Source organism: Ceratotherium simum, chromosome 30, assembly GCF_057802395.1.
Source record: "Ceratotherium simum simum isolate JZ-2026a chromosome 30, ASM5780239v1, whole genome shotgun sequence".
Taxonomy (NCBI): domain Eukaryota; kingdom Metazoa; phylum Chordata; class Mammalia; order Perissodactyla; family Rhinocerotidae; genus Ceratotherium; species Ceratotherium simum.
Genome location: NC_141929.1, coordinates 14647371 through 14671682, shown reverse-complemented (window position 1 = coordinate 14671682; position 24312 = coordinate 14647371). Strand labels below are relative to the sequence as shown.

General features: G+C 50.1%; 1 protein-coding gene and 4 non-coding genes across 7 annotated transcripts in view; 3 read left to right on the top strand and 2 right to left on the bottom strand.

Annotated features, from left to right (window-relative positions):
• Positions 1-327: 327 nt before the first annotated feature.
• Positions 328-24312, top strand: part of VAC14 (VAC14 component of PIKFYVE complex) — a 103072-nt gene continuing 79087 nt past the window's right edge. For 2 of the 3 annotated variants that reach the window (XM_004431816.3, XM_014788558.2), the window contains exons 1-9: positions 328-715; positions 14382-14532; positions 14854-15021; positions 15839-15901; positions 16473-16580; positions 17125-17234; positions 17529-17635; positions 18645-18779; positions 19308-19460. In XM_004431816.3, the coding sequence (XP_004431873.1) occupies positions 612-715; positions 14382-14532; positions 14854-15021; positions 15839-15901; positions 16473-16580; positions 17125-17234; positions 17529-17635; positions 18645-18779; positions 19308-19460 (1099 nt within the window). In that variant the 5' untranslated portion in view covers positions 328-611. The remainder of the gene's footprint in view (positions 716-14381; positions 14533-14853; positions 15022-15838; positions 15902-16472; positions 16581-17124; positions 17235-17528; positions 17636-18644; positions 18780-19307; positions 19461-24312) is intronic. The other variant, XM_087419962.1, reaches the window with a different exon arrangement.
• On the bottom strand, positions 11171-11241 carry TRNAG-GCC (transfer RNA glycine (anticodon GCC)). The gene has a single exon. It is a non-coding gene; the product is annotated as a tRNA-Gly (tRNA).
• Positions 11881-11951, bottom strand: TRNAG-GCC (transfer RNA glycine (anticodon GCC)). The gene has a single exon. It is a non-coding gene; the product is annotated as a tRNA-Gly (tRNA).
• Positions 20532-20602, top strand: TRNAG-GCC (transfer RNA glycine (anticodon GCC)). The gene has a single exon. It is a non-coding gene; the product is annotated as a tRNA-Gly (tRNA).
• Positions 21416-21486, top strand: TRNAG-GCC (transfer RNA glycine (anticodon GCC)). The gene has a single exon. It is a non-coding gene; the product is annotated as a tRNA-Gly (tRNA).

Below are 24312 nucleotides of genomic sequence, written 5' to 3'. Positions count from 1 at the left end.
TAACTAAGTAGTAAATTCAGTAAGTATTGAATAAATTATGCCAAGTGAGTCAGGCTCCATGAGCCCTTCTTTGTCACCAACGTCTACAGAAGGCCATAACGCGCCAAGCCTGCCACGTGCGGGAAGTCGAGCGCCTGCGATACACTGCCCCACAAAGCACGTCTCAAACCAGACTCAGGCTATGGGGGGCGGAAGGCGAGAGTGTGAGCGGAGGAGGTGGAGCCTGGCGGGGGCGTGGCCAATCCACCCGAGGCCAGCGTGCGGGGGCGTGGCTGGCGAGGGGCGGGTCCTCGCGGCGGAAGGCGGAAGCTGCTGCAGAGTCACGTGATCCAAGTAACATGGACGCTGCGCCTTGAGCACCGCCGGTGCTGGGCGGGAGCGAGTCGTGTGAGCCGTTAGGCGGCCTGGGGCAGGTGTGCGGGAACGGGGTCCGGGCCCGGGTTCCGAGGCGGCGCGCGGCGGCGGAGCGCGGCAGACGGGTCTGGGGCGGCGTGGTCCATGAGCTGGCGTGGGAGGCAGCGCAGAGCCTCAGACTCCCCTGGCCCCGGGGCGCCCGGGCAGCCGCGGGCTGAGGAGTCGCGGGGCTCTGGGGGGCGTCCCGAGCTGCCACCATGAACCCCGAGAAGGACTTCGCGCCGCTCACGCCCAACATCGTGCGCGCCCTCAATGACAAGCTCTACGAAAAGCGGAAGGTGGCAGCGCTGGAGATCGAGAAGTAAGAGCCGCCGTCACCCAGGGTTGGGTGTGAGGAGCGGAACCGGGACCCCGCCCGGGCTATACGAGGGTCCCCCTCCCCGGGGGAATTCCTCACGCCTTTCCAGACAGTGTTATTCCCCCCGGTCTCAGGCCCTTAGCGCAGTGCTTAAGAGCAGGAGATTGGGAGTCCCAGCTATCCTGCTGACTGGCTGTGTGACTTGGCCAAGTTCTTTAACCTCCTGGTGCCCCAGATTGCTGCCGTGAGAATCAAGTGACATAACGTGTGTATAGTGTAGGGCTGCCGTGAGAATAAAGCGACATAACATGTTTAGTGGTTAGCACAGTACCTGGCACATGGTGAGCCCTCCTTGTGGTCTCCATCAAAACTAGCAAATCAAAGAGTGGCCTCTGATGAAAGGGAGGTGGGAAGCATGAGAATTTGCTAGTGATGTTGACCTGCCTCATTTCTTACACAGCTTCTGAGAAGTGAAAGGGACTGTTAGGTGACCAAGTGGAGAAATCACCTTTGAAACCTCAAGATCTCAAGGCTCAGAGGACTGTTTGTTTTCTCTCTCTCATATCACCCTTCACCACAAGTGGAAGTAGAAATAATTTGACCTTTCTTGCTTCTGCAGTCTTATTACGTGTATGTGTAACCATGATCTGACATTTTGTTTTATTTCCCAATGTACAAAACAAGGTGTTTAACTGGGAATGTTTTATTAAGATTTTTCTTTTGTTTTACCTTTGAATTTTTTTCCAGTCAAATCTTTGTGATAAAGTCATGTGGGTGGGTGATTTCAGAAGAGTGGAAAGGAGCAGGCTGTGAAACTGGAGGAATGCCAGTCTGGGGAGTCAGGAACTATGGATTGTAGTTCTGCCCTGTCCAATAGGGTAGCCACTGGCCGTGTGTAGATATTTACATTTTAAAAAAATAAAAATTTTAAATCCAATTCCTCAGTCACAGTAGCCACATTTCAGATATAAGTAGCCACATGTGGCTACTGGCTACCATAATGGACAGTGCAGATTTTAGAACATTTCCATCGCCAGAATGTTCTGTTGGACATCTCTAATCTAGTCCATGGTGTGAAACTCATTCTTTGACTCTGGGGAAATTCCTTTGCTCAGGGTTTCTTAACCTCAGCACTATTGACATTTTGGGACAGATAATTCTTGGTTGTGGTGGGCTGTGCTGTGCATTGTAGGATTTTTAGCAGCATCCCTGGTCTCTACCCACTAGATACCGGTAGCATTCCATCAGTTCTAACAATCAAAAATGTCTCCAGACATTGCCAGATGTCCCCTGGGGATGCAAAATCAGCCCCATTGAGAACCACTGCCTTAACTGCTTTGGGTTTTAGTTTTCTCCTCAACCAAATTGTTGAACTTTGCTGAGAGGACCCTCCCATTCAGCTCTCACATTCAATATGTCCAAAACCGTCTAGCTTCTCTCATCAAGCACCACTTTCTTGACTGCTCTCTTTTCATACTGCATCTTGTTTATACCCTGGCTCTCACTAATGCTAGCAAGTCTTAATGATGAGCATCACTATGCTGTGTGTAGAGCTGATTTGTAGATGTGGCTCCATGTCCATGGGTTTTATTGGCTTTGAAGCAACATTGACACTGAGTTTTGTCCATCGCCCACTCTGTTTCTCAGTAATGTCTGGTTTTGTCATAGCTTGAGTCATCTGTTGAGTCCTTTAACAGAGGTATTCATCTCAGCATTACTGTTGCCTCCAGCACAACCTGTTTAAGTGCTCTCACTCTGCCAGTTGTTCTGTAAGGGTTTGTCTTTAATGGGATTCGTTTTGTATTCAATATTGCCCTTGATTTGTGAAATTCAGAGAAACCCCCTAGGGCCTTAACTGAACTATGAACTCCTTAACAGCAGAGACTCTGTTTTATTTATCTTCAGCACTTAGCACAGTGCCTGGCAGCATTTGGCAATTGGTATCTAAATGAATGAATGACCGTACTTTTTTGGTGGGGAAATAACATTGCAGTCTAAGAACTTTGCAACTTGAAAGTGTAGCCCACAGACCGGCAGCATCAGGATCACCTGGCAGTTTGTTAGAAAGAGATTCTGCAGCATCACCCCAGACCTATGGATCGGAATCTGCATTTTAACAAGATCCCTGGATGATTTATGTGTGCATTAAAGTTTGAGAAGCATTGGCCTAGAAGACCCTACGGTCAGTTTCTAGCCTTCTTCAGCCATATTTGGAATGAGATGTGCCAATTTGATACATTCCTCAGAGTGTATGTTTCACAAATTGTTCAGGGACAAATAGTGACTTATTCATCTGTGCTTCACCACAGAGCTTTCTGGTGTCTCTGCTTATGGGGACACTAATCCTATTGGGTCAGGGCCACACCCTTATGACCTCACTTAACCTTGATCACTTCCTTAGAGGCCCTATCTCCTGTTAAAAAACACAATTCAGGGGCCGGCCTAGTGGTATAGTGGTTAAGTTCACGCGTTCCCGTTCGGAGGCCGGGGGTTCGCAGGCCCAGATCCCGGGCGTGGACCTACGCATCACTCATCAAACCATGCTGTGGCAGCATCCCATATAAAGTAGAGGAAAGTGGGCATGGATGTTAGCCCAGGGCCAATCTTCCTCAGCAAAAAAGAGGAGAATTGAAAACAGATGTTAGCTCAGGGCTAATCTTCCTCAAAAAAAAAAATTCAACTGAATGAATTTTAAAGGCCTTACTGACTTTATTGAACAATTCATGAATCAGACAGCATCCAAAGAGAAATAGAAAGGGGCTCCAAAGAGCTGTACAAAATGAAAAACTTTTATAGGCAAAAAGGGGGCAGGAGGAAGTTATTAACAAAGAGTGGATGTTTCAGGCAAGTCACCTTCCTTTGGGGGATGGCAGGGGTCTCGCAGGCAGACTGCCTCACTAGTGCTGACCAGGTAATTCCAGATTGACTGGTTTAAGATTCCACTCCTGGGAGAGGTTGAAACTGTAATTAAGATAGATATTAAGTCTCTGGTGGCGTGGGCTTAGCACAGGTGACTTCATTTTGGGCCTGTTGTCTCTTTTTTAACACTTCAAATACAGTGATAATGGGGTTTAGAACTTCAGCATATGAATTTGGTGGGGGGACACAATTCAGTCCATAACAGTGATCATAAAAAAAAAAGTGATCATGTATAAAGCGCTGTCTGCCTGATTTGGGGGGAGGAGGGTAGAGAAGCTTCTCTTTGGCCATTATATGCCCCTTATCTTGTGTATTTTCCATGGCTGCCCTATGACCTTGGTAGTGTTACCCCACTTCACAGGTGAGGAAACAGAAGCTACTCGAGGTTAAGTAATCTTCCAAAGGTTTCACAGCTAGAACCTGGATAAAAAACCCAGGTTCATCTGTCTCAAAAGGCTTCCCCACTATAATGAATGGTGTTCCCTACCCAAAAGGGTGACATATATTTAATAAAAGAAATTTCATACTTGAAAATCTCCATGGTTGTTTTAACTGCTTCTTTCAGTTTTCCAGAGCCCATCTGCTCAGGTGACAGAGCCAGTATTGCATATAGTGTTCCAATAAGTGACTAAAATTGCTAATAAGAGGAGGGTGTTTTTATCTTGATGACAGGCCTCTCAGACACTAAAAATGCAGACACATGGAGGCTTGGCTCAACTGCAGGACCCTGGCCTCTAGAATTTCAAGACTAGGCTGTGTTGAGTGACCAGGGTCTATCTGATAGCTAAATGTGGGAGCCTGTGTGCACAGTCCTGGAGCGCTTTTATACCTGCAGCCTCACTCCAGCATATCTACACAATTTTCTAAAAGATAAGGCACTTAGGCCAAGATTTTAGAATGGCTTTTTCAGGTTTTGTGGGCTCTCCATTTCAGGGGATACAGTCACTGATCAGGCCTGATGAAAAGGTTGGTAAGACCCCAGGCTCTGCTCTCCAGGAGAATCTAGTCTTGGGGAGAAATGCCAGCAGGCAGTCTGATAAATGTGGTGGATGCTCACTCTGCTGGGAGTGACGTGCTCCACACCATGGCAGGGCCTCTCACTGCAGCTGGCAGAGACGATGCGCTTCATGGTAACGAGGGATGGACTCAGTGCCAAGTCTCCAGTGTTCCTGAACTTTAAGTTCCAAAAGCCAGCAAATGTGGGTGCCCAGGCCATGCCTTCTGGGAACACCAAAGCCCAAGGGAGGGCTTGTAGAATTAGAGCTCTTGAATAGTCATGCGCCGCACAACAACATTTCAGTCAACGACAGACCGCATATACGACGGTGGTCCCATAAGATTAGTGCCATATAGCCGAGGTGTGTAGTAGGCTGTGCTGTCTAGGTTATGTAAGCACACTCTATGATGTCCACACAATGGCGAAATCGCCTAATGACACATTTCTCAGAATGTATCCCTGTCCTTAAGTGACATGTGATGGTAATGTGTCTTTGCCTGCTGGGGAAGAGGGGGACGGGAGGGAGCAAGGATCCCTGGCACTCTGTGATCAGATAAAGGTTGGACTGTTGGGTTTGACCTGGCTCTTTGGAGCCTACCATCTCTGTGGGGAGACACTATGTATTACCAAGTGGCTTACAGCAGTTTTTGCAGTGTGGGTCAGAATTCCACCCAGCTCTGCTCTTTATTAGCAGTGGGACCCTCAGCAAATTGCTTAATCTAGGGGTCACAGACTGGCAGCCAGGGGCTGGTCCTGCCGGTAGACCTGTTTGGTTTGGCCTGGATTGCAGGATATTTTAAGTTGAGAAATTTCACAGAGAAATTCGGGTTTCTGGCTTCTCTTAAAGAATTGGAAGATGTGGCTCTGTAGGGCCTACATTCCCGCAGAGCAGATCGGGGGGACCCTAGGGGCCTCCTGTCATCCTCCAGGCCAGGATATGGGCCCCACAGTTTGTCTCCTGTGTTGGCACGTTTCCCACAGCCTGTCTTACCCCCCATGGCCTTCTCACTTGTACCTCCTTCCTGGCCCCTGTAAGCATCTGAGTTTGTCACCTCTGGTTTAACCTCTCTATGCCTCAGTTTACTCATCTTAAAAAAAAAAAATGCATCTTGAAAACATTACACTAGGGCCGGCCCCGTGGCTTAGCGGTTAAGTGCGTGCGCTCCGCTGCTGGCGGCCCGGGTTCGGATCCCGGGTGTGCACCAACGCACCGCTTCTCCGGCCATGCTGAGGCCGCGTCCCACATACAGCAACTAGAAGGATGTGCAGCTATGACCATACAACTATCTACTGGGGCTTTGGGGGAAAAAAATAAACAAAATTAAAAAAAACACACACTAAGTGAAAGAAGCCAGTCACAGAAGGCCATGTGTGGTATGATTTCATTTATATGACATATCTAGAATGGGCAGATCCCTAGAGACAGAAAGTAGGTTAGTGACTGCCTAGGGCTTAGGGGGAAGTCAGGAGTGACTACTAATGGGTACAGGGTTTCTTTTAGGATGATAAAAATGTTCTAAAATTGATTGTGGTGATGGTTACACAACTTTATGAACATACTAAAAACCACTGAATTGTACACATTAAGAGTGAATTTGTGGTGTGTGAATTATATTTCAGTTTAAAAAAATATGAACACCTGTAGTGTTTGGTTACAGTATAAGGGAAGCAGTCATTAAGTGGTCACAATTATTGTCACCTGAGATCCAAACGTGCCTCCTGCTGTGTCTGACCCGTTTCTCCTTTATAGTTTCTCCAGTTGTATCCAGTGGATGCTCAGGATATTGTGTCAGTTAACTCTTAGGCCTTTCCAGAGGTCTTTGGCCCTTCTTCAGAGGCAAATATTCTGCTTTTCCTGTTCAGTCATTCGAGACTCGTGAGCAAGTGAGCAACCAAATTACTTAACTGCTCAGCCAAGCAGATGGAGATGTTTACCCAGATTTTCTGTGGGAAATTGCTGCCCGGATATGCCGTCTGAAGACAGCATGTTACATAGAGAACTGGGACAGATAATTGGACTTGCCAGGAAAAAAAAAGACAGCAGCCCCAAGTCCACGCTGAAAGTTTTACAACACAGGAATAAACGCAGCTCTGGATCTATCTTTCTATCCTTTTTGGAGCCAGAAGCATAGCAGATTCTCAGTCAACGTTTAGTGAGTGCACGTGATCTTGTGGTGTGTGTCTAAGATCACAGTTCATCTCTCTGATTCTGACTTTGCTCCAATACTGTTAGCTGAGCATGTGCAATGCAGAGCACATTACATGTATTATCTTATGTAATTCTCTAAAAACAGTGTAAAGTCATTGAAATGATTAGCCCCACCTTACAGCCAAGGATGTCCCCTCTGAAGGCATAGAAATATGAGTGCAGTGGCTAAAACCTCTGCCACCTACTGGCTGGGACATTTGGACATCACCCTATGAAATGGGATTGGAGTTAAATGAAATAACCCCAGAGACATCCAGCAGGTGGCAGCTATGATATTTGAGGAGGATAGTGTAACATAGTGGGTAAGATTTTAGACCTTGGAGTCAGAAAAACCTAGGTTCGATTTCTGCACCTACTGTCTATAAGTTGTGTGACCTTGTGTGTTCCTTAATGTCTCTGAGCCTCAGTCTCCCTGTCTGTACAGTGGGCATTTTAATACCTAATTCAGTGGTTTGTTTTCAGGTTTAAATTAGATAATGCCTGTGACGCATCCAGCGCGTTATGTGGCACAGTAAGTGCTCAGCAAATGGTTACTTCCTGCCTGCTTGCACAGTAGAAGCCCAGCTCTAGAGCTTCATTTCAAAACATCTCAAGTACGCACCTTGTCTCTGCTCCCTGTGTGTGGTGGAGGAATGCTTCGGGGATGTCCGAACACTGAAGGGTGTGGGGAGATGTGTGGAGAGAGCTGCATTTCACTGGGGACCTCAGTTCCACAAGAGGGAAGTGCCCTCCGTAGTTGGGTGTGTTCCCTTTGCAGCTGACGTGGTTTAAGAAGATGGGGAGAGGAACTGGTGTATGGTTGAAAGGCCATTCGTGGGCTTTGTGGGTGTGTCAGGGGCTCAGATCCTCTATGACCTTGGGAAAGGGGCTTGGTTTCCCTGAGGCTCTGTTTCAAATCTGGAAGATGAGATAATAACTACAGAGGAGGTTGTTCCGAGGAATAACTGAGATACGGAGCGTGGAGGGTGTCCTTGCACCAGCCCTCTCGTGGCCTGTGATTGTCATTGTGCTGTGTTACAGAAGGGTCCAGTGAGGGGCAGTGTTGTGTTGCTGAGAGGACGGCCCAAGGTTCTCCATTGGCTGATGACAGTTCCAAATGCTTCCTAGCCTGTTTGTGGCTCCTTCTGCCGTTAGAGGGGGTAGTCAGTGTGGCACTTTGCAATGTTGGGGGCGGAGTCATGAGCTTGGAGTTGGCCAGCATTGGGGTTTGTGCCTTCTGGGGAATGGGTGTTTCTCCCATCCTGCGACACCTCTGACCAGTTGAGAGTAGAGCCCCTGAATAACCTCTGTAGGACACTTCGGCAGCCCAGGTTTTCAACACTTTTTAGAGGACACTAGGCAGAAGCAGGTTCTCTTCTCTGGCACGTTGAACAGTAACACCTGTGACCTTTACGTCAGTGAAGGTCCCAGGGATTTGTGATCATGAGAGTTTCTGAGCCAAATGGTAACTTCAAAACTAGTTCAGTCTCAGATCCCCCACCTGTGGCGCACAACCTGTAGATGAAAGAGGAGACAATGTGGTCTTTAGAAGAGAGAATAGGCCTGGAACTGGGGGTGCCTGGACTTTAAACTTCACTTACTCTGCCTCCCTTTGTAGTTGCGTTTTTCTCTTTGCGTGTCCCCTGTGAAGTAGAGAAGCGGTGTCCTGTTGACTGCGGCTATTATGGAGCCCCTGGAGAGAGGTTAGAGCACTCCTTCACCCCTCCACAGGTGCCCTGGGCCCTTCTCAGTGTGTGTTCTAGGATCCCGGAAATGGTGCCCTTTGCTCCTACTAACTTGAATTATAACACTAAGAGCTTAGGACTGTCCAGATAGGTACTGATTAACCCATCAGATTAAGTTTGGGTTAGCAGACCACCCCTGACATAGCAGGGCAGGGCTCCGCCCAGGTTTGCCGTACAACTTGTGTGGTCGTTCTGCTCTGCCAGCCTTCACAGATCCAGTCCCCAGGCACATGTTGACTGATTCCCCACTTAGTGTACGCAGAGCACTAGACTCAGAGAAGAGAGCTGGCACTAGAGATGCAGAGAGCGTGGTACCAGTCTGTCCTCAAGGACTTTATCAAGCAGCTGTGGACTTAGAAACGTACACGAGAGGGAAGCAGTGACGCGTGCCAGTACAGAATGTACGCGCGTTGCTGAGTACAGAATGAGGGTCCCTGAGTCCTTCAGCGTTCAAGGGAGGAGTGATCACTTCCTGGGATGGTCAGGAAAGCAGGGGGTTGGATTGGAGCTGGCCTTTGAAGGCTGGATAGGTTGTGGAGCAGGCGCTTTCCCGGAGAGGGGGCAGACGGGAAGTGCGTAAGAAGTAGAATGAGCGGCGCCCAGAAAGAAGGCCGGTCTGGCTGGAGTGGAAAGTTATGCTGGGCAGCAGGCAGTAATACTGGAGAGGTCAGCCTGACTCTGCTTTGGTCGCCATGAGTGCCAAGGTGAGGACTCTGGGCCACAGCTCTTCATGCTGTGGCCCAGAGGTTGACCCATAGGGCCAGGCCCAGGGCTCTCCAAGCTGATGATCTCATGGTTTCCCCTCCAGAAGGAACCATTGTTTGTCTTATTTCCCTGGACATGAAGAATAATCTACCTGTAAGTGCAAGGGTGCAGACAATAGAGACATGGGGTCTCAGAGCCTCGGACTTGAACAGGCCATCATTTTTGTAATGGCCTGGGGTACCTTGAGTTGAACCCTGGTAGGATTCAGCGTTGGGGGTGCCTTCCAGCTGATGTAGAGCAAATGAGAGAGGTGCTGCTGGGCCTGCAAAGTCGGGGGAGTGCTAAACACAAGTGTCCCCCTTGCCCATCTCCTCCCTTCAGGAGACCCTGCTCCTCTTGCAAGCTGTCACCCCGACCTTAGAGCCCCATTCCTCATACTCTTTCACCATTCCGTCTCTGTAAGCTGTTATAGTCTTCAAAGCTCCCTAAATGCCATTCAAATCCGTACCACCCACCACTGCAAGTTACTCTTACCTTCCATGGCTCCTTTTTTTTTTTTTTTTTTTGGTGAGGAAGATTGGCACTGAGCTAACATCTGCACGAGTCTTACTCTATTTTGTATGTGGGACGCCGCCACAGCATGGCTTGATGAGCGGTGTGTAGGTCCACACACGGGATCCGAACCCACGAACTCCAGGCTGCCGAAGCGGAGTGCATGAACTTAACCACTACGCCACCGGGCCGGCCCCCCTTCCATGGCTCCTTACTGCCACCGGAATTAAATGCCAGTTCCTTTGCCAAGCACATGACTGGGAGCAGCTTCTGCAGCCCTGAAACCTGCCTGTCCTCCACCTGTGTCCTTTGTTCTGCCAAAGCAAATGCCTCTCTCCTTCCTCTGAGCCTTTGTTCATGCTATTCCCTCTGTCTGGGCTGCCTCATACTGAACAGCTCCAGAACAAACACCTATTCATCCTTCAGAACCCGTCTCAAGTGCTGACCCTTGTGAAGCCACACCTGATTGCTTTCCCACCAAAGATGCTAGTTGTGCTCTTTCTTGCCAGCCCCCTCCTCAGCTTGCACTCTTCTCACCAGGTTTTTTTCTCTGCTTTGCACAAAAGTCCTTGTGTACTCTCGTTTCCCCTCCACCTGACCCCGGCAGACAGCCTCTCAAGGGCAGGGAATGCATCCTGTATGCAGGCTCTAGAATGGGGAAGAGTGCCCTTTCCAGTTGCTCAGGGCCATTAGTGGCCTGAGACAGGTGAGGAAGTGGTTTCAGAATGGCCTTTGCTCCTGGCAGGGCTGGATCTTCTTTGGATCCCCTGCCAAAGCCCCCACTGGTGCTCTAACTTGTACCGAGCAGAACCCTGTCCTGGCTTCCCTGGGAGTGCTGTCAGCAGCCAGAGTCCCTGGGTAGACTGTCTGCACACAAGAGGGGGGCATGGCTGCTTTCCGTGGCTTTGGGGATCCCCCACATCCTGGACTCCTCAAGAACAAGGAGGCACAGGGCCGGCTCCGTGGCTTAGCGGTTAAGTGCACGCGCTCCACTGCTGGCGGCCCGGGTTCAGATCCCGGGCGCGTACCGACGCACTGCTTCTCCAGCCATGCTGAGGCGGCGTCCCACATACAGCAACTAGAAGGATGTGCAGCTATGACATACAACTATCTACTGGGGCTTTGGGGGAAAAAAATAAATAAATAAAGTTAAAAAAAATTTTTTAAAAAAAAAGAACAAGGAGGCACAGGTTCTAGATCTTTGTGGAATTTAAGAAACTGAGTTTTTCATCAAAGGTATTTAAAACTCAAGCTAGAAACAAGTCATTCTCAGTTCTCAGACTGTATTCACAAATTCTTTAGGCAGTGTGAAATCTCAAATCCAGTCTCTTAGGGTTAAAAGAGTTTGCTGCTGCATTGGCCGGGAATCGAACCCGGGCCTCCCGCGTGGCAGGCGAGAATTCTACCACTGAACCACCAATGCTCCAGCTGTCAGCAGCTGTGGGAGCACCTCCCTTTAACCCCAGTCCTAGGCCTCCTTGTATTTTTGCTGATTCATAGAATAGAAGGCCAGGCTCTGATGCTGCCACATCAGCATAGCTGCAAGAACAGAAAGCGTAGGCTCCAGAGCAGGAGGGAGAAGGCAGAAGGCAGAAGGTGTATGTGTGGGTGTAGGTGTAGGTGTGTGAAGTTGATTTGCCTTCAGATCTCAGGACAGAAACTAGAGCTCAAGTCCTTCTGTCTCAGTAGCAAAAAGCACATTGAGACGTTGGGTGACTTTCTCCCCTCTGATGTGTGAATTCTCTCATTCCATGTTCACGTGTGCGGTGAGCTGTTCTTTACAGTTCTCAGGTTTCAACCCAGCTTCCTGCTGGAGACTGGCCAAGGCTGAGGGGGTGCAGTGAGTCCTCTCACTGGTGAAGGGCATGAAGGCCTTGGTCCCACAGCCGGTGGTGCCTCTCTGGAGAACCCAGCTGCTGTTCATGTGCTTGTTAAGCGGGGAAGTGTGGTTAGATTCACAGCACCCTCCGGCTGCTGCAGCCCTGGCGTGGTTCAGAAGACTGGCTCCTCCAGCAGATCTCTGTGTGAGGAAGCCTGCCAGGAAAAGGCAAAAGGACAGCACTGCATTGGCCGGGAATCGAACCCGGGCCTCCCGCGTGGCAGGCGAGAATTCTACCACTGAACCACCAATGCTCCAGCTGTCTCTTGACACATCTGCAGGGCTTTTCTCAAGGGGCTATATCTATTACTACTCAAAGAGGAGCTCTGGCAGATCCCTGGGCCTCTCCTGGCTGGTTTGTCCAGTTTAGGAAACCAGACGGGTTTATATAGAGCCATCCTTGCTGGGCCTTATTATGCTGTTTTGGGAGTGGGAGCCTATGGAGCTGGCATTGAGCTTCCACCCAGAGGCCTTTGGTTCATCCATAGCCCTCAGCCCCCTGGGGTGGGCATGATGGAATCTCACGCCATAAAGATCAAAGGAAGAGGCACCTCACAGGCCATTTCTGCAGCGCCTTCCTGGAATACCTGTCTTTTCTCCCACATCCTCCAGCTCAGGAGCCAGGTGTGTGTTGCTCACCTGTGCACACAGTGCCTGGCATAGAATAGGTGCCGCATTCTACGGGCTTGCTGTATTAAATCTTTATCAAACCCTGTCCAACCCCTCATTGAACAACTTTTTTGCAGGAGTGGTCACTGCCTCATAGCACAGCACATTTATTTTTGAACAGCTCTAATTACTAGCAGATTCCTCACACTGAGCTGGAACCACACAGACTAATAGTTGTCTTTTGGGCTTGACTGTCCTTAAAATTCTTTGAGGCAACTTGAGACCCCCATTTATACAACAGGAGAGCAGTGTACCTGCCATAATGGACCCAAAGTGATTAGACAGTGAGTCCAGGCAGTTGCTTTGAAAAGTCCGTAATCTGTAGACCGCCCTCACCACACCTTCAGCTGCTACACTGGTACCAGTCCCTGTACCTGGATGGTGGGACAGTCTCCCTCTCCCCATCCATCTCACAGCATCCGAAGACAGTGTTCTTCAAAAAGCACAAGAAGCTTCCCTGTTACCCATGATGTGAGATCCACTCTCCCGAATCTGAGATGCCGGAATGGCCGTAGCCAGCCTGTCCTGGTTGGTTTCCCACTGCCACTGTTCTCAGGGCCCCCATACAAGCTTGGCTAGTTCCCCCTCCTTGCCTTTGCCCACGCATTTCCTCCTGGCCCTGAACAGCTCTGATTCCTTCTCCCTCGCTGCCTTCTTCAGGGTCCAGCTCAAATCCACTTCTGGGAAGACGTACTGATGCCCAGGCCGCAGCTCCCCCTCAGTTATCTGGGTTGCTCATGCCACCATTTTCCCACATGAGGCTTCTTGCCACAGAGACGCTGTGAGCTTCCGAAGGGCAGAGTGTCTCGGCCTCCATGCCCACTGGGCTCTGAAAACAGGGACTGGTCTCTGAAGAACCAGGCCTCCCTCTGCTCTCCTCCACTTGGGGCAGGGCCTGCTTTGGGAGCATCCCCACCCCCCAGGTGACCACAGGTGCTCTCTCCCAGGAAAGCGGCCTCCGTCAGAGTTCCCTTCTCCCTGTTAGACACTCTCTAGGTAGACACCTCGGAGGCAGAGGCATCTCTGCCCTTCCTTCCCTCTCCCATATTGCATGGGCTCATATGCTAGTCTGTTTAATGTAAAGCAGTCCCTCTCTGCTCTTTCCCACTGCCTCAGCCATGTTTCAGGCCCTCCTTCCTGACCCTGATAGCTGTGGTGTTCTCCTGTGGGGACTTTTCAGTCTCCTTCTGTCAAACTAGCCCCCTACCCCAGGCTCTCCAGGCTGCCACCAGAGGTACCTAATTAACACATAGATGTGAGCGTGTCACCCCGTTGCTGGAAAACTTTCACCGGATCATCTTTTCCTTTAATTGTCTCTAGCCACTCCTTCCACATGCCAACCCCTCCTCCTTCCCTAAATACACCATGTCTTTTCAGAGCTCCTTGCCTTTTGCCAGGCTCTTCCCTGTGCCAAGATGCCCTGCCTTCCTTTGTCTTTACCTGGAAAATGCCTATTGATGTTTTTAAGATCTGACCCAACTGGCACCTCCCAGTCAACCCAAGGAGATGAGCCCATGGCATTCTTCTTGCTTCTGTGGTATCACTTGTGCCTGGTTGCTACAATTACTTGTTTGTGTGTGGATCTTGCCCATTTGACTGGGGCCCGATTCAGCACCGTCCCTGGAAGTAATGACACAGACACAGAGAACCTCTTAGGTGCATGAATGGAGGGTTGAGCAAGTGTTGAATAAAGACGGTTGATCTTTGAGGTTTTTGGCCCCCAACAAGGCATTCACTTGCATTCTCTCAGATTCCTACAAGTGAGATAGCTCCACTGTTCCTCATTCCGTTGTACACAAAGGAAAACTGAGACCCAAAACAGGGAAACAGCCATGACTCAGCCAGCACCTCCCAGTCAGCAGCAGAACTGGGAAAGGCCTCCTGAGGTGCCTGACTCCTGATTCCTCTTTCTAAACAGGTCATCTTCCTCCCTCATCCCAGCCCCAGGCCCGGAGCCAGCAGCAGGGGTAGCCTGATTCCGCTGGTCTTGTAGCTCCCCTCTCCTCTCTCTCCAGGCTGGTCCGGGAGTTCGTGGCCCAGAACAACACCGTGCAAATCAAGCATGTGATCCAGACCCTGTCTCAGGAGTTTGCGCTGTCTCAGCACCCCCACAGCCGGAAAGGGGGCCTCATCGGCCTGGCGGCCTGCTCCATCGCACTGGGAAAGGTGGGCCTTTCTCCTGGAGGGACAGACACACCAGCGATGGCCTGACTCTGACCCCCAAGACCCAGCAGAGCGTGGCAGACCTGTGTTTTATTGCCGTTGTCATTACACCTAAGACCAGCAAGCCTGGCTTTGCAGCCTGGCAGCCTTGTTCGCTGGTGTGGCCCTTATCTTGGGAGGCCAACTCGCAAAGCGTCTTCACACCCAGCCCTCACACAAAGGCCTGTGCATCCCCACAGGAACCGGGGTGTTAGTGACACTGTGGGCTGGGGCCTGGGGTCTGACCCCTTCTGAGCTGCTTCTCCTCCTCCTGCTCCATCGCAGGACTCGGGGCTCTACCTGAAGGAGTTGATCGAGCCGGTGCTGACCTGCTTCAATGACGCAGACAGCAGGCTGCGCTACTACGCCTGCGAGGCTCTCTACAACATCGTCAAGGTGGCCCGAGGCGCTGTGCTGCCCCACTTCAACGTGCTCTTTGACGGGCTGAGTAAGGTGACCGCTCCTCACTCTGGCTGGGCTGACCTGGGACCTTGAGTGCTTGGGTCCTTTTTCCCAGATGCAAGCAGAGCAGATAAGCACGTGGCTGCCAGGAACACTTGGTGTCTGTTCAATCTAAGAATAATTTTTTTAGATGGGCTTGTATTTACAGTTTTTTTCCGTTTCTCTATTTATTTTTATTCATTTTATGACAGTATCAGTCCACCACCAATTGAAAGGAAAAACACCGATTGTTTGAAAAGCACTAACCTCCCTTATAGAAGGTGAAGATGGTGAATCCGTGGTACAGACTGTATTTCCCCTGCAGGGAGAGCAAAGCTGATAAGCTCTAGAAAAAGCTCTCCTTAGAAAAGCTTTGGAGTCCCTAATACCCTCCTCAACGCCTCTCTCACTTCCTGGAGTTCCCCTTCCAGGCGCAGGGTGGCCCTGAAGCTCTGCTGCCCTGCTGACTGCCAGTCATTCCTAGAGTATCAGCCTGGCAGCTGCTTGGTCCCCTCCTCCAGGAGTGGAGAGAGGACTCAGCCTTCTCAGATTGGACACCCGTGAGGAAGGCCAACGGGAAGCAACCACCTGACCCGGTGGCAGCAGGTCTTGGAGGTCTCTGAGCAGAACAGGGACATCTACTGCGTCTCGGTCCTTAGCCGGGTTGCATTGTGCCCACCCTTACCTCCCCACCTTTCTTTGATCTGTTCACTGAAAGAGGTGCCTGTTCCGTGTTCCAAGCTGCACCAGGCCTTGGCCATGAGGTTTCAGTAGATTCGTCTTATGTATTGACTGTGACCATCTCTCTCTCTCTTTGTGCCTCTCGCAGTTGGCTGCTGACCCAGACCCCAACGTGAAAAGCGGATCTGAGCTCCTGGACCGCCTCTTAAAGGTATTTGTGCTTGGTCCCCACTTATACTTTTAGATATATATTTCTTCTATCTGTCTGTATGGCTTATAAATTCTATCACTGGGGACACTCTTCCTAATTTTTAAAAATTTTAAATTTATGTACAGTAAAATTGACTCTTTGGTGTCCAGTTCTATGACAAGTGCATACGATTGTCACCAGTGCAATCAAAATGCAGAACCGTTCTATCACCCGTAAACATCCCTTCATGCCAGCCCCACCCAGGGCAAAGGAGACTGCCCATCGCCTCCCACACCACCCTGCCCCATAACCAATGACAGGGCCTGGTTATGCTAAGCTCACCAGGGTGTTCGATCCAGACCACGGAGACATAGGGTTTTTGCCATTTGATTAGTTCTCTTGACTTTGACTCCTGCTTTAAATCCGTCATTTTGCTTGTCCTTTGGCCTATGAGAGGATGGATGCTCTGGGGACCTCTCCTGGCTTGGGCTCTGCTGTTTTCCCCTGGTGCCAGCCCTGGGCCAGTAATGCAGGCAGGTCAGGCAGCCCCTGGCCGCTGGCTCTCAGCAGCTCACATGCCTTCGGTCCACAGGACATTGTGACAGAAAGCAACAAGTTTGACCTGGTGGGCTTCATCCCTTTGTTGCGGGAGAGGATTTACTCCAACAACCAGTACGCTCGGCAGTTCATCATCTCTTGGGTAAGGTCCAGCCCCTCGACCCCATTTCTCTGGCTGTGATGAGCCTCTAGGTTAGTGAAGTCTGCTCTCAGGCACATCCTGGGAGTTCCTGTGACTGCAGAGAAACCTCGTTATGCCTCCAAGGGCTAGTGACACCAGATAGTCCGAAAACACGTTTATTCAGCTCTGCCCCTAAAGCCCATCGTATTTGTCCCTGATGAGGATACAATTGTTTCCTTGTCCCAGGGCACACCCCAATTTCTCTTTGAAATCAATAGTGCTGCTTCAGCAGTTACACCTCTTCTAGCCTGTCTGTCCTTCCCTATGCGTTCCCTTCTCCCCGTGGCATCTGAATTTCCTTGGAGTTCAATTACTAATCCCCTGCACATTTAACAAAAGCAATAGCTGCTAGCCCCTCTCTCCACCATGGGACACCTGCAGGGCCGTGAAATGCTGCCTCAGCAGTGCTCGCTTCTCACTGCCCAGTCCCAAAGGATTGGTGAGGAGGAGACGAAGGTTCTCAGGTTGGTGTAACTTTCCCTCCTGGTTTCTTTCCCTGGGTCAGATCCTGGTTCTGGAGTCCGTGCCAGACATTAACCTGCTGGATTATTTGCCGGAGATCCTGGATGGACTCTTCCAGATCCTGGGCGACAATGGCAAAGAGATTCGGAAAATGTGAGTGGAGGGAGGAGAGGTAGGCAGCTGCCACCGGCCGGGGCCGCAGAGTGTGCACACATATCCCACACCCAACAGACAGGCAGCGACAGGAGAACAAGAGGTTCACTCTCTGCTTCCTGCTTTGAGGAGCTCAGAGTTCATCAACCCCTAGTCCTGGAAAATGTTCATCTGACCAGTTCCAAGTGTAGTTCCCCTGTACGTGGCCAACCCAGAGCAGAAATGGGCCCTGGTGGAGGCTTCTCCAGCCCTGGCTGGCTTATACTATTTCACTTCTCCTTCTCTTATTGGTAGGTGTGAGGTGGTCCTTGGAGAATTCTTGAAAGAAATTAAGAAGAACCCTTCCAGTGTTAAGTTTGCCGAGATGGCCAACATCCTGGTGATCCATTGCCAGACCACGGGTGAGTGTGTGAAGGCCCCATGGCCACTGTCACCTCCTCAGAAGCACCTTTCTCTCTCACCGTCTCGGATAGAGTCCTGGTAGGAGTGAAGCAGTGCAACCCTGGATCCTAGAGCAGTGGGGTGGTGGGTCTCTATCAACATGGAGGCCCTTCCACTTCGTCTGACCCTGGAGGGGAGTAAGATCTGGAGACCTTCCTGCTGGCAAGCTTGGCATTAGCACTATGAATTGAAATGCTTGGAGAGGGGGGTTGTGTATCCATTAGCTTCTGTTGAGTGTCAAACCTTCACAAAACATACTCGCTTAACGCAACAGTCACACTCGCTTAACGCAACAGTCACTTGTTATTGGTCATGAGTCTACGGGTCAGCTGGGTGGTTCTCATCTGGGCCAGGTTTCGCTGGACTGGATCATGCACCTATAGTCAACTGGAGAGTCGGCTGAGGCAGGGTAATCTAGGATGGTCTTGCTCATGTCTGGCAGTTGGCTGGCTGTCACGTGGGCAACAGGGACACTTGGTCACGTGTCTTATCATCCAGCAGGCTAGCCCAGGTGCATTCATATGGCATCACTGGGGTCCCAAGAGACATGGTAGAAGTGAGCAAGGCCTGTTGAGGCCTAGGCTGAACCAAGCACACCGTGACATCTACCCCTTCTGTTGGCCAAAGTAGCAAGGCCAATTGAGGCTCAAGGAGTAGGGGAATGAACTCCAACCCTTGATGGGAGGAGCTGCAGAGCCCCATTTTGGAGGACATGGACACAGGGAGGAGTGGAGAATCGTGGCTACTCTTACAATCTGTCGTAAGATTGTTGTTCCATTCCTACCTGGTACTGTATGTACCTTTGGAAGGCAAAAAGCAAGGGCGAGAGAGTACTGGTGAGGTTAGAAGCAGTGTAGGCCCTCGGATCCCCCCCAGTCCTCCAGTCCCATCTTGTGGGCATGGTCAGCGAGAGGGAGCACTCTACCTGTTCGTGCTGACCCTCCTGGAACTCACCAATTGCTCTTCCAGATGACCTGATCCAGCTGACAGCCATGTGCTGGATGCGGGAGTTCGTCCAGCTGGCCGGCCGGGTGATGCTGCCCTACTCCTCTGGGATCCTGACCGCTGTCTTGCCCTGCCTGGCCTACGATGACCGCAAGAAAAGTATCCTTCACGCTGGAGAGAGGAAATAAGAGCAGCCCCAAATGGGGCTTTGAAGTCATGGGACCCTGGAGGGGGACATGGGGGCTCCCTTAGGATCCATCACACCTCCAAATAGTCCCTGGCATTGAGGGAGCAAGAGGCGGAGCTGAACTTGGACTGGGAGATCCAGGGCAGTACCGGGACACGGAGCTAATGCCACTGTCCCCAAACCTCACCTGATTACTTACAGATCTGCAGCGCCTCTCCCGGGTCCCATGGTTCCAAGCCCTTGAGCTCTTACTGCCCCACCTTGGGTGGGGGAGATCCTGTCAGAGGGAGGTCCACCAGGAAGGGGCCCTACAGGAAGACACAGGAGCATCTCACTCCTGTGGGGACACCAGTGTGGCAAGGAGACCGGGCCTCAGTTCAGACTGCCTGTCTGCCCGCTAACATACCTCTGTGGAGGACTGAGCCCCTGACCAGTGCCAGTGACCTCAGGTTTAGGGAAGACCCCCCAAGTGGGGCTGCTCCTTACATCAGTGGACTCAGGCATCAAGGAGGTGGCCAACGTGTGCAACCAGAGCCTCATGAAGCTGGTCACCCCTGAGGACGACGAGCCCGACGAGCCAAAGCCAGTGGTGCTAAGGCAGGCAGAACCCAACCCCGATGACACCATGGCAAAGCAGAAGGGGACAGTCAGTGGTGAGTAGGCTCTGCTTCCTGCCCCTCACCTCCCAGGGAGGGGTCCGGGGAACCAGAGGTCATAGGACTTGACTTGGGGCCTCACTGAACCAGCCAGGGCTGCCTTTTCTATGTTAGCTCTTAATTCTGATAACAACCCAGTGAGGTAGGAACTGCTGTTATCCCCATTCTGCAGATGGGCACAGGGAAGATAAGTGCCCATCTGCACAGGCCAGAATCTGGCAGCTACTAAGTGGCAGAGTTGGGATTTGGACCCTGGTAGTCTGCCTCCAGAACCCACGCTCTTAACCCTTACTGCCTCAAAGACCGTTAAGCCTTTCCTCAATCTTTTTCTGGCTTCAGCTATAGGAAATAGTTGTTCGCAATGTAGGAAGGTTTGGAGCATGGCAGGAGTACAGGCTGCAGGGCTCACGTGAATCTTGGCCGCAGACATCCAGCCCCCGAGAGGCTGGCTGCCTTGCCGTGCCCGTCACTTTCAGGGAGGGAGGGTTAGGAAAGCTCCAGCTGCAGTTTACCCAGTCCTTGGGAATTCTGCTGCCACAATCACTGTCGTTAAAAAATGAAATGGCTCTGCTCTCCTTCCAGACTCCTTTAACGTTAGTGTCTTGTTTATCCATAACATGAAGAAAACCACTGTTATGCTGATTGGAATCTGGAGTTTGACTCTAAATGTTATGCAGAACTCTGACTCTTTTTATCTCTTGGCCCTCTCCTTACTGAGAGGTCACTGATCAGCTTTGGGGTGATGTTCTCCTTTGCAGAATCAGCCGGAGAGTAGACTGATGCAGAATCTACTCAAATCTTTAAGGCTAATAGACTAAGGTCTGGAACCTGCCCCCGAGAGCCAAAAGAATTTCTAAAATCTTTGCTCCCATTGCTGCTCTCAGGCTTCTCTGAACATCTGAGCAGAACCTCAAACACACATGCCCCATGGGCCTCCTCTGTGGGTTTGCTGGTAGAATCGAGCAGCATTCCATGCTGGCAGTCTCAGGAGTCAGGTTACAGCTGTGCCATCACCACCGGGAGCCAGAGCAGCAAAAACAGCTGGAGGCAGAACAGTGTTCCGCTGGAGCATTGGTGGTTCAGTGGTAGAATTCTCGCCTGCCACGCGGGAGGCCCGGGTTCGATTCCCGGCCAATGCAGCAGCTGAAAACTTTTTGACAGCTCCTTGAAAAAGAAAACGTGGAGAGAAAAGTTAGTGTGGGCCTCCCAAGGCAGGAGGTTTCTTACTGGGAGAAACTAGAAGAATCTCGGGGGTAGAAATATTATCTTTTCATTTTTTGATATCATTTTAGAAAATCTGGAAAGTAGAGAAAAATATAAAGAAGCAAGACTATCCCCACCAAGAGACAATGAATATTATAATTTTGGTATATATTTTCCATTGTATATATAGGTATTTGAGATCATATATGTATGATCAACTTATGTAATTCCACATCCTGCTTTTCTCGCTTGGATAATGGGGTTTTTTTTATTTTTATTTTGTTTTGCTTTTGGCTTGACAAGTCACAACAAGCAGAACTTTTGAATATTTTATACTGACTTAAAAAGTGCTTCGTAATCCATAGAGTCGGAAAGTAGAATAATGGTTGCACAGCTGAAGGGAAAGAGGTAATTAGGACTGACTGCTAACATGTTGATACCTGGCTTCTTTTGGGGGTGATGGAAATGTTCTGGAATTAAATAGTGATGTCTGCACAACTTTGTGGATGGACAAAAAGTCACCCAGTTACACACTTTAAAATGGTGAACTTTGTGTTAAGAAATGTTATGTTATGTGAATTATATCTCAATTTAAAAAAAAAATACGTTAGTGCCTCTTCCCCCAAAGTGAAACCCGGCAGCCCCTGCCCCACCCTTTCTGCTTATGTGGCAGCAAGTCAAGCCCTCTGGAAAGTAACCACTGCATTCTGTGGATCATGGCAGCCGCTAAAAACCTCCTGCCAGCTGGAGCATTGGTGGTTCAGTGGTAGAATTCTCGCCTGCCACGCGGGAGGCCCGGGTTCGATTCCCGGCCAATGCAGCTTATTTAACTTTTTAGGTGGTTTTCTTAAGCATTCTTGGAACAGCTCCGTGCTCAGGAGAATCTTATCCTAAAGCAGGGTACATTCAGGCAGCTTGGCTCTGAATTTTACTGCCTCATAAACACTGTTTCAGCAGGTGCAAAACTCTCTTTATAGTGGTTCCCAGAGATGGCAACAGCTAATTTGGGGGCTCCACATCCACTCTAGACCCACTCAGTTAGTAACTAACCACCACTTTATGAAGGTGCCAAGAGAAAGTCCCAGCAAGCCAAGACAGCAATGATTTAGCTAGTCAGTCAACAGGTTTATCCCAGCCTCTCCCACTTACTCTTGTTATTGTTCTGCTCCACTCTTCCAGCCAGGTCCACCTGGCAAAGGCAGGAACCTCCTGCCTGGTTTCCCTCCCGACTCGGTTTGTGTTGCTGCATCCACAGCACACCATGTTCTTCAGCGCACACCTCCGGGCAAGACCCACGGTGAGACCTGTCCACCAGGCCCTCCCTGCGTGAGCAGATGCTCGCACATGTGCTTCTCCCCCACCTTTCACCACGTGCTCCGGTCAGGGCAGGCCCTTGTTGTTGGCACGCTGCTCCCAGCCCCTCTCCACTTGTTCTGGCTCCTCCTCGGCCCTGCCAGTTGCAGTAGGGTGTTTTACTGCACAGTGTCCTTTCTCTGATTCTGAGCTCCTACTGTACCCGATGTGTCTTCCCCGTTCCCCTCATAAGGTTCGCTAATAGGCTCAGGTGTCCTAGCCTAGATTCTGGGGTCACAACCACCTGCCTATGAGTCCTGGCTCTGCTGACTTCATATTTGTTGCCCTTGGACAAGCCGCTTGGGCTTTCTAAGCTCAGATTCTTTATTTGTTATATAGGGCAACAATAATAATAACCGAACCTACAGTGTGGTTGTGAGTTTCAAAGGAGATTTTTGCATGTACAGCTCTTAGCACATGGCCCTGGCCAGAAACTCTCAATAAAAGGTGCTTTGGTGTCAAGTTGTTTTAATACACTTGTGTAGTACACCCGTCTACTTAGCAAGGTTCTCAGGGGCAGGGCTTTTGCTCCCTTGTTTTTTATCATCACGTTGCCCAGGTGGTAATGGGCCCCTGGTGGGTCCTAAATGAGGGATCATAGAGGGTCAGGGATGGAAGTTCATGTACAAGTGAGGAGCAGAGCTATGAACAGGGTTTCCAGTGGAGGGCTGGTGACCTCCGTTGGTGAACATGTAATGGGATCCATCCATTTACAAAGCTTCGATGGGACTGAGTGTATCGACACCTTCTGTGGACACCCAGATGCAGGGCGAATCAGACGCAGGACCTGCCTGCAGGAGCTCAGGGACAGATCCGCAGATGAATAATCATGTGACGCTGGCCGTGGTCACAGAGGACCAGGGCACCAGGAGGTTGTTGGAACTGGGTCTTTTCTTTCTCCTTAGCTTCCGCTCTTCTCAGCCCCACCTCCCATTTTTCGCACTGATTATAAAGGACATACATGTTATCTGTAGAGATTTTGGAAAAAACAGACATTCCTACTGGGGGAAGGCAGAGAGTAAACAAGTTAAATACATTGCTTGGCAGCATGCATCAAAAGCCTTAAACATTTAAGAATTTTTCGTTGGGAAATAAATATAGATGTAGGTAAGGTTTTTTGTTTTAAACTCTAACAAATGTTAGCTCATTTATTGTCGTAACAAGCCTATGATGTAGGCACTGTCCTTACCCCATTATACAGGTGAGGCAGTGGAGGAAATGGTCAGCTAACCTGCCTGAGGTCACACAGCTAGTCAGTAGGGGAGTGAAGGCTCCAGCTGGGCTCAGGGGCTTCAGAGGCTATGCTCATAGCACTGTTGACACTGCGGTTCTCTGCAGAGGGAATTAATATAAAAGGGCAACCACAGATGTTCAGCTTGACTGGGAGTCAGAGAACTGTGAAGTAAAACCATGTATCATTTTTGCTCATCAACTTGGCAAACATTTAGAAGATTACTAATATCCCTGGTGAGGCTTTGGGGAGATGACTGCTCCTCCGTTCTTGAAATGCATATGTATTGGTAGAATTTTCCTAAAGGCCAACTTGGCAGTATCTATTAAAGTATCAAATGTCTGGTCCTTCCATTCGGCAGCCCCTCTCTACCTGGGATTCTGGAGAAATGCTTGCACTCCTACATAAGGAAGTGTGGGAGAGACGTAAGAGTGAAAATTAGGAAACCACCGAAATTAATTTGAAGCCAGTTTCCAGCATCACATCATTTCATCTATAAATGTGTGTGTTTCTAAAACACAAGAGGGAGGGAGGCCACCAGGAGCATGGAGTCCCAGCTGCTGTTCCTGGCTGGCCTTCCCAGGCTTCCCTGCATGTCCTCCCCTTTCCCCAGGCCTGTTCCAGCAACACGGGGCTGCTCAGCAGGCCCAGCCCACACCCACAGCTCCTCCTGCCCACTCCGAGCCGTGCCCCATCCCCCAGGGGCCTCTGGGACTGGGGAGGACAGGCAGAGGCTCGGAGCTTTTCTCTTCAATGTGGAAATCCAGGCCCCCTTAACTAGGGAAAAAAAGGTCTGTGGTCCACAGGGAATAGCACTGCTTTAAGACATAAGAAGTGAAAAAAGCAAGTTACAGAAAATTTCCTATGATGTCATTTATGTTTACAAAACAAAAAGTAGGATAAGCGAAAAACATAGAAGGGTACTTGCCTAATGGTAAAGTGGTTACCTGCGTGTGGAGTGAAGTAAGAGTGGAGGTTAAGGAGTAGGGGGCTTGGCTTTGTTTTGTTTGAAATTTTTAGAATGAGAATATGTTTTACGTGTATAATTTAAAACTTTTAAAA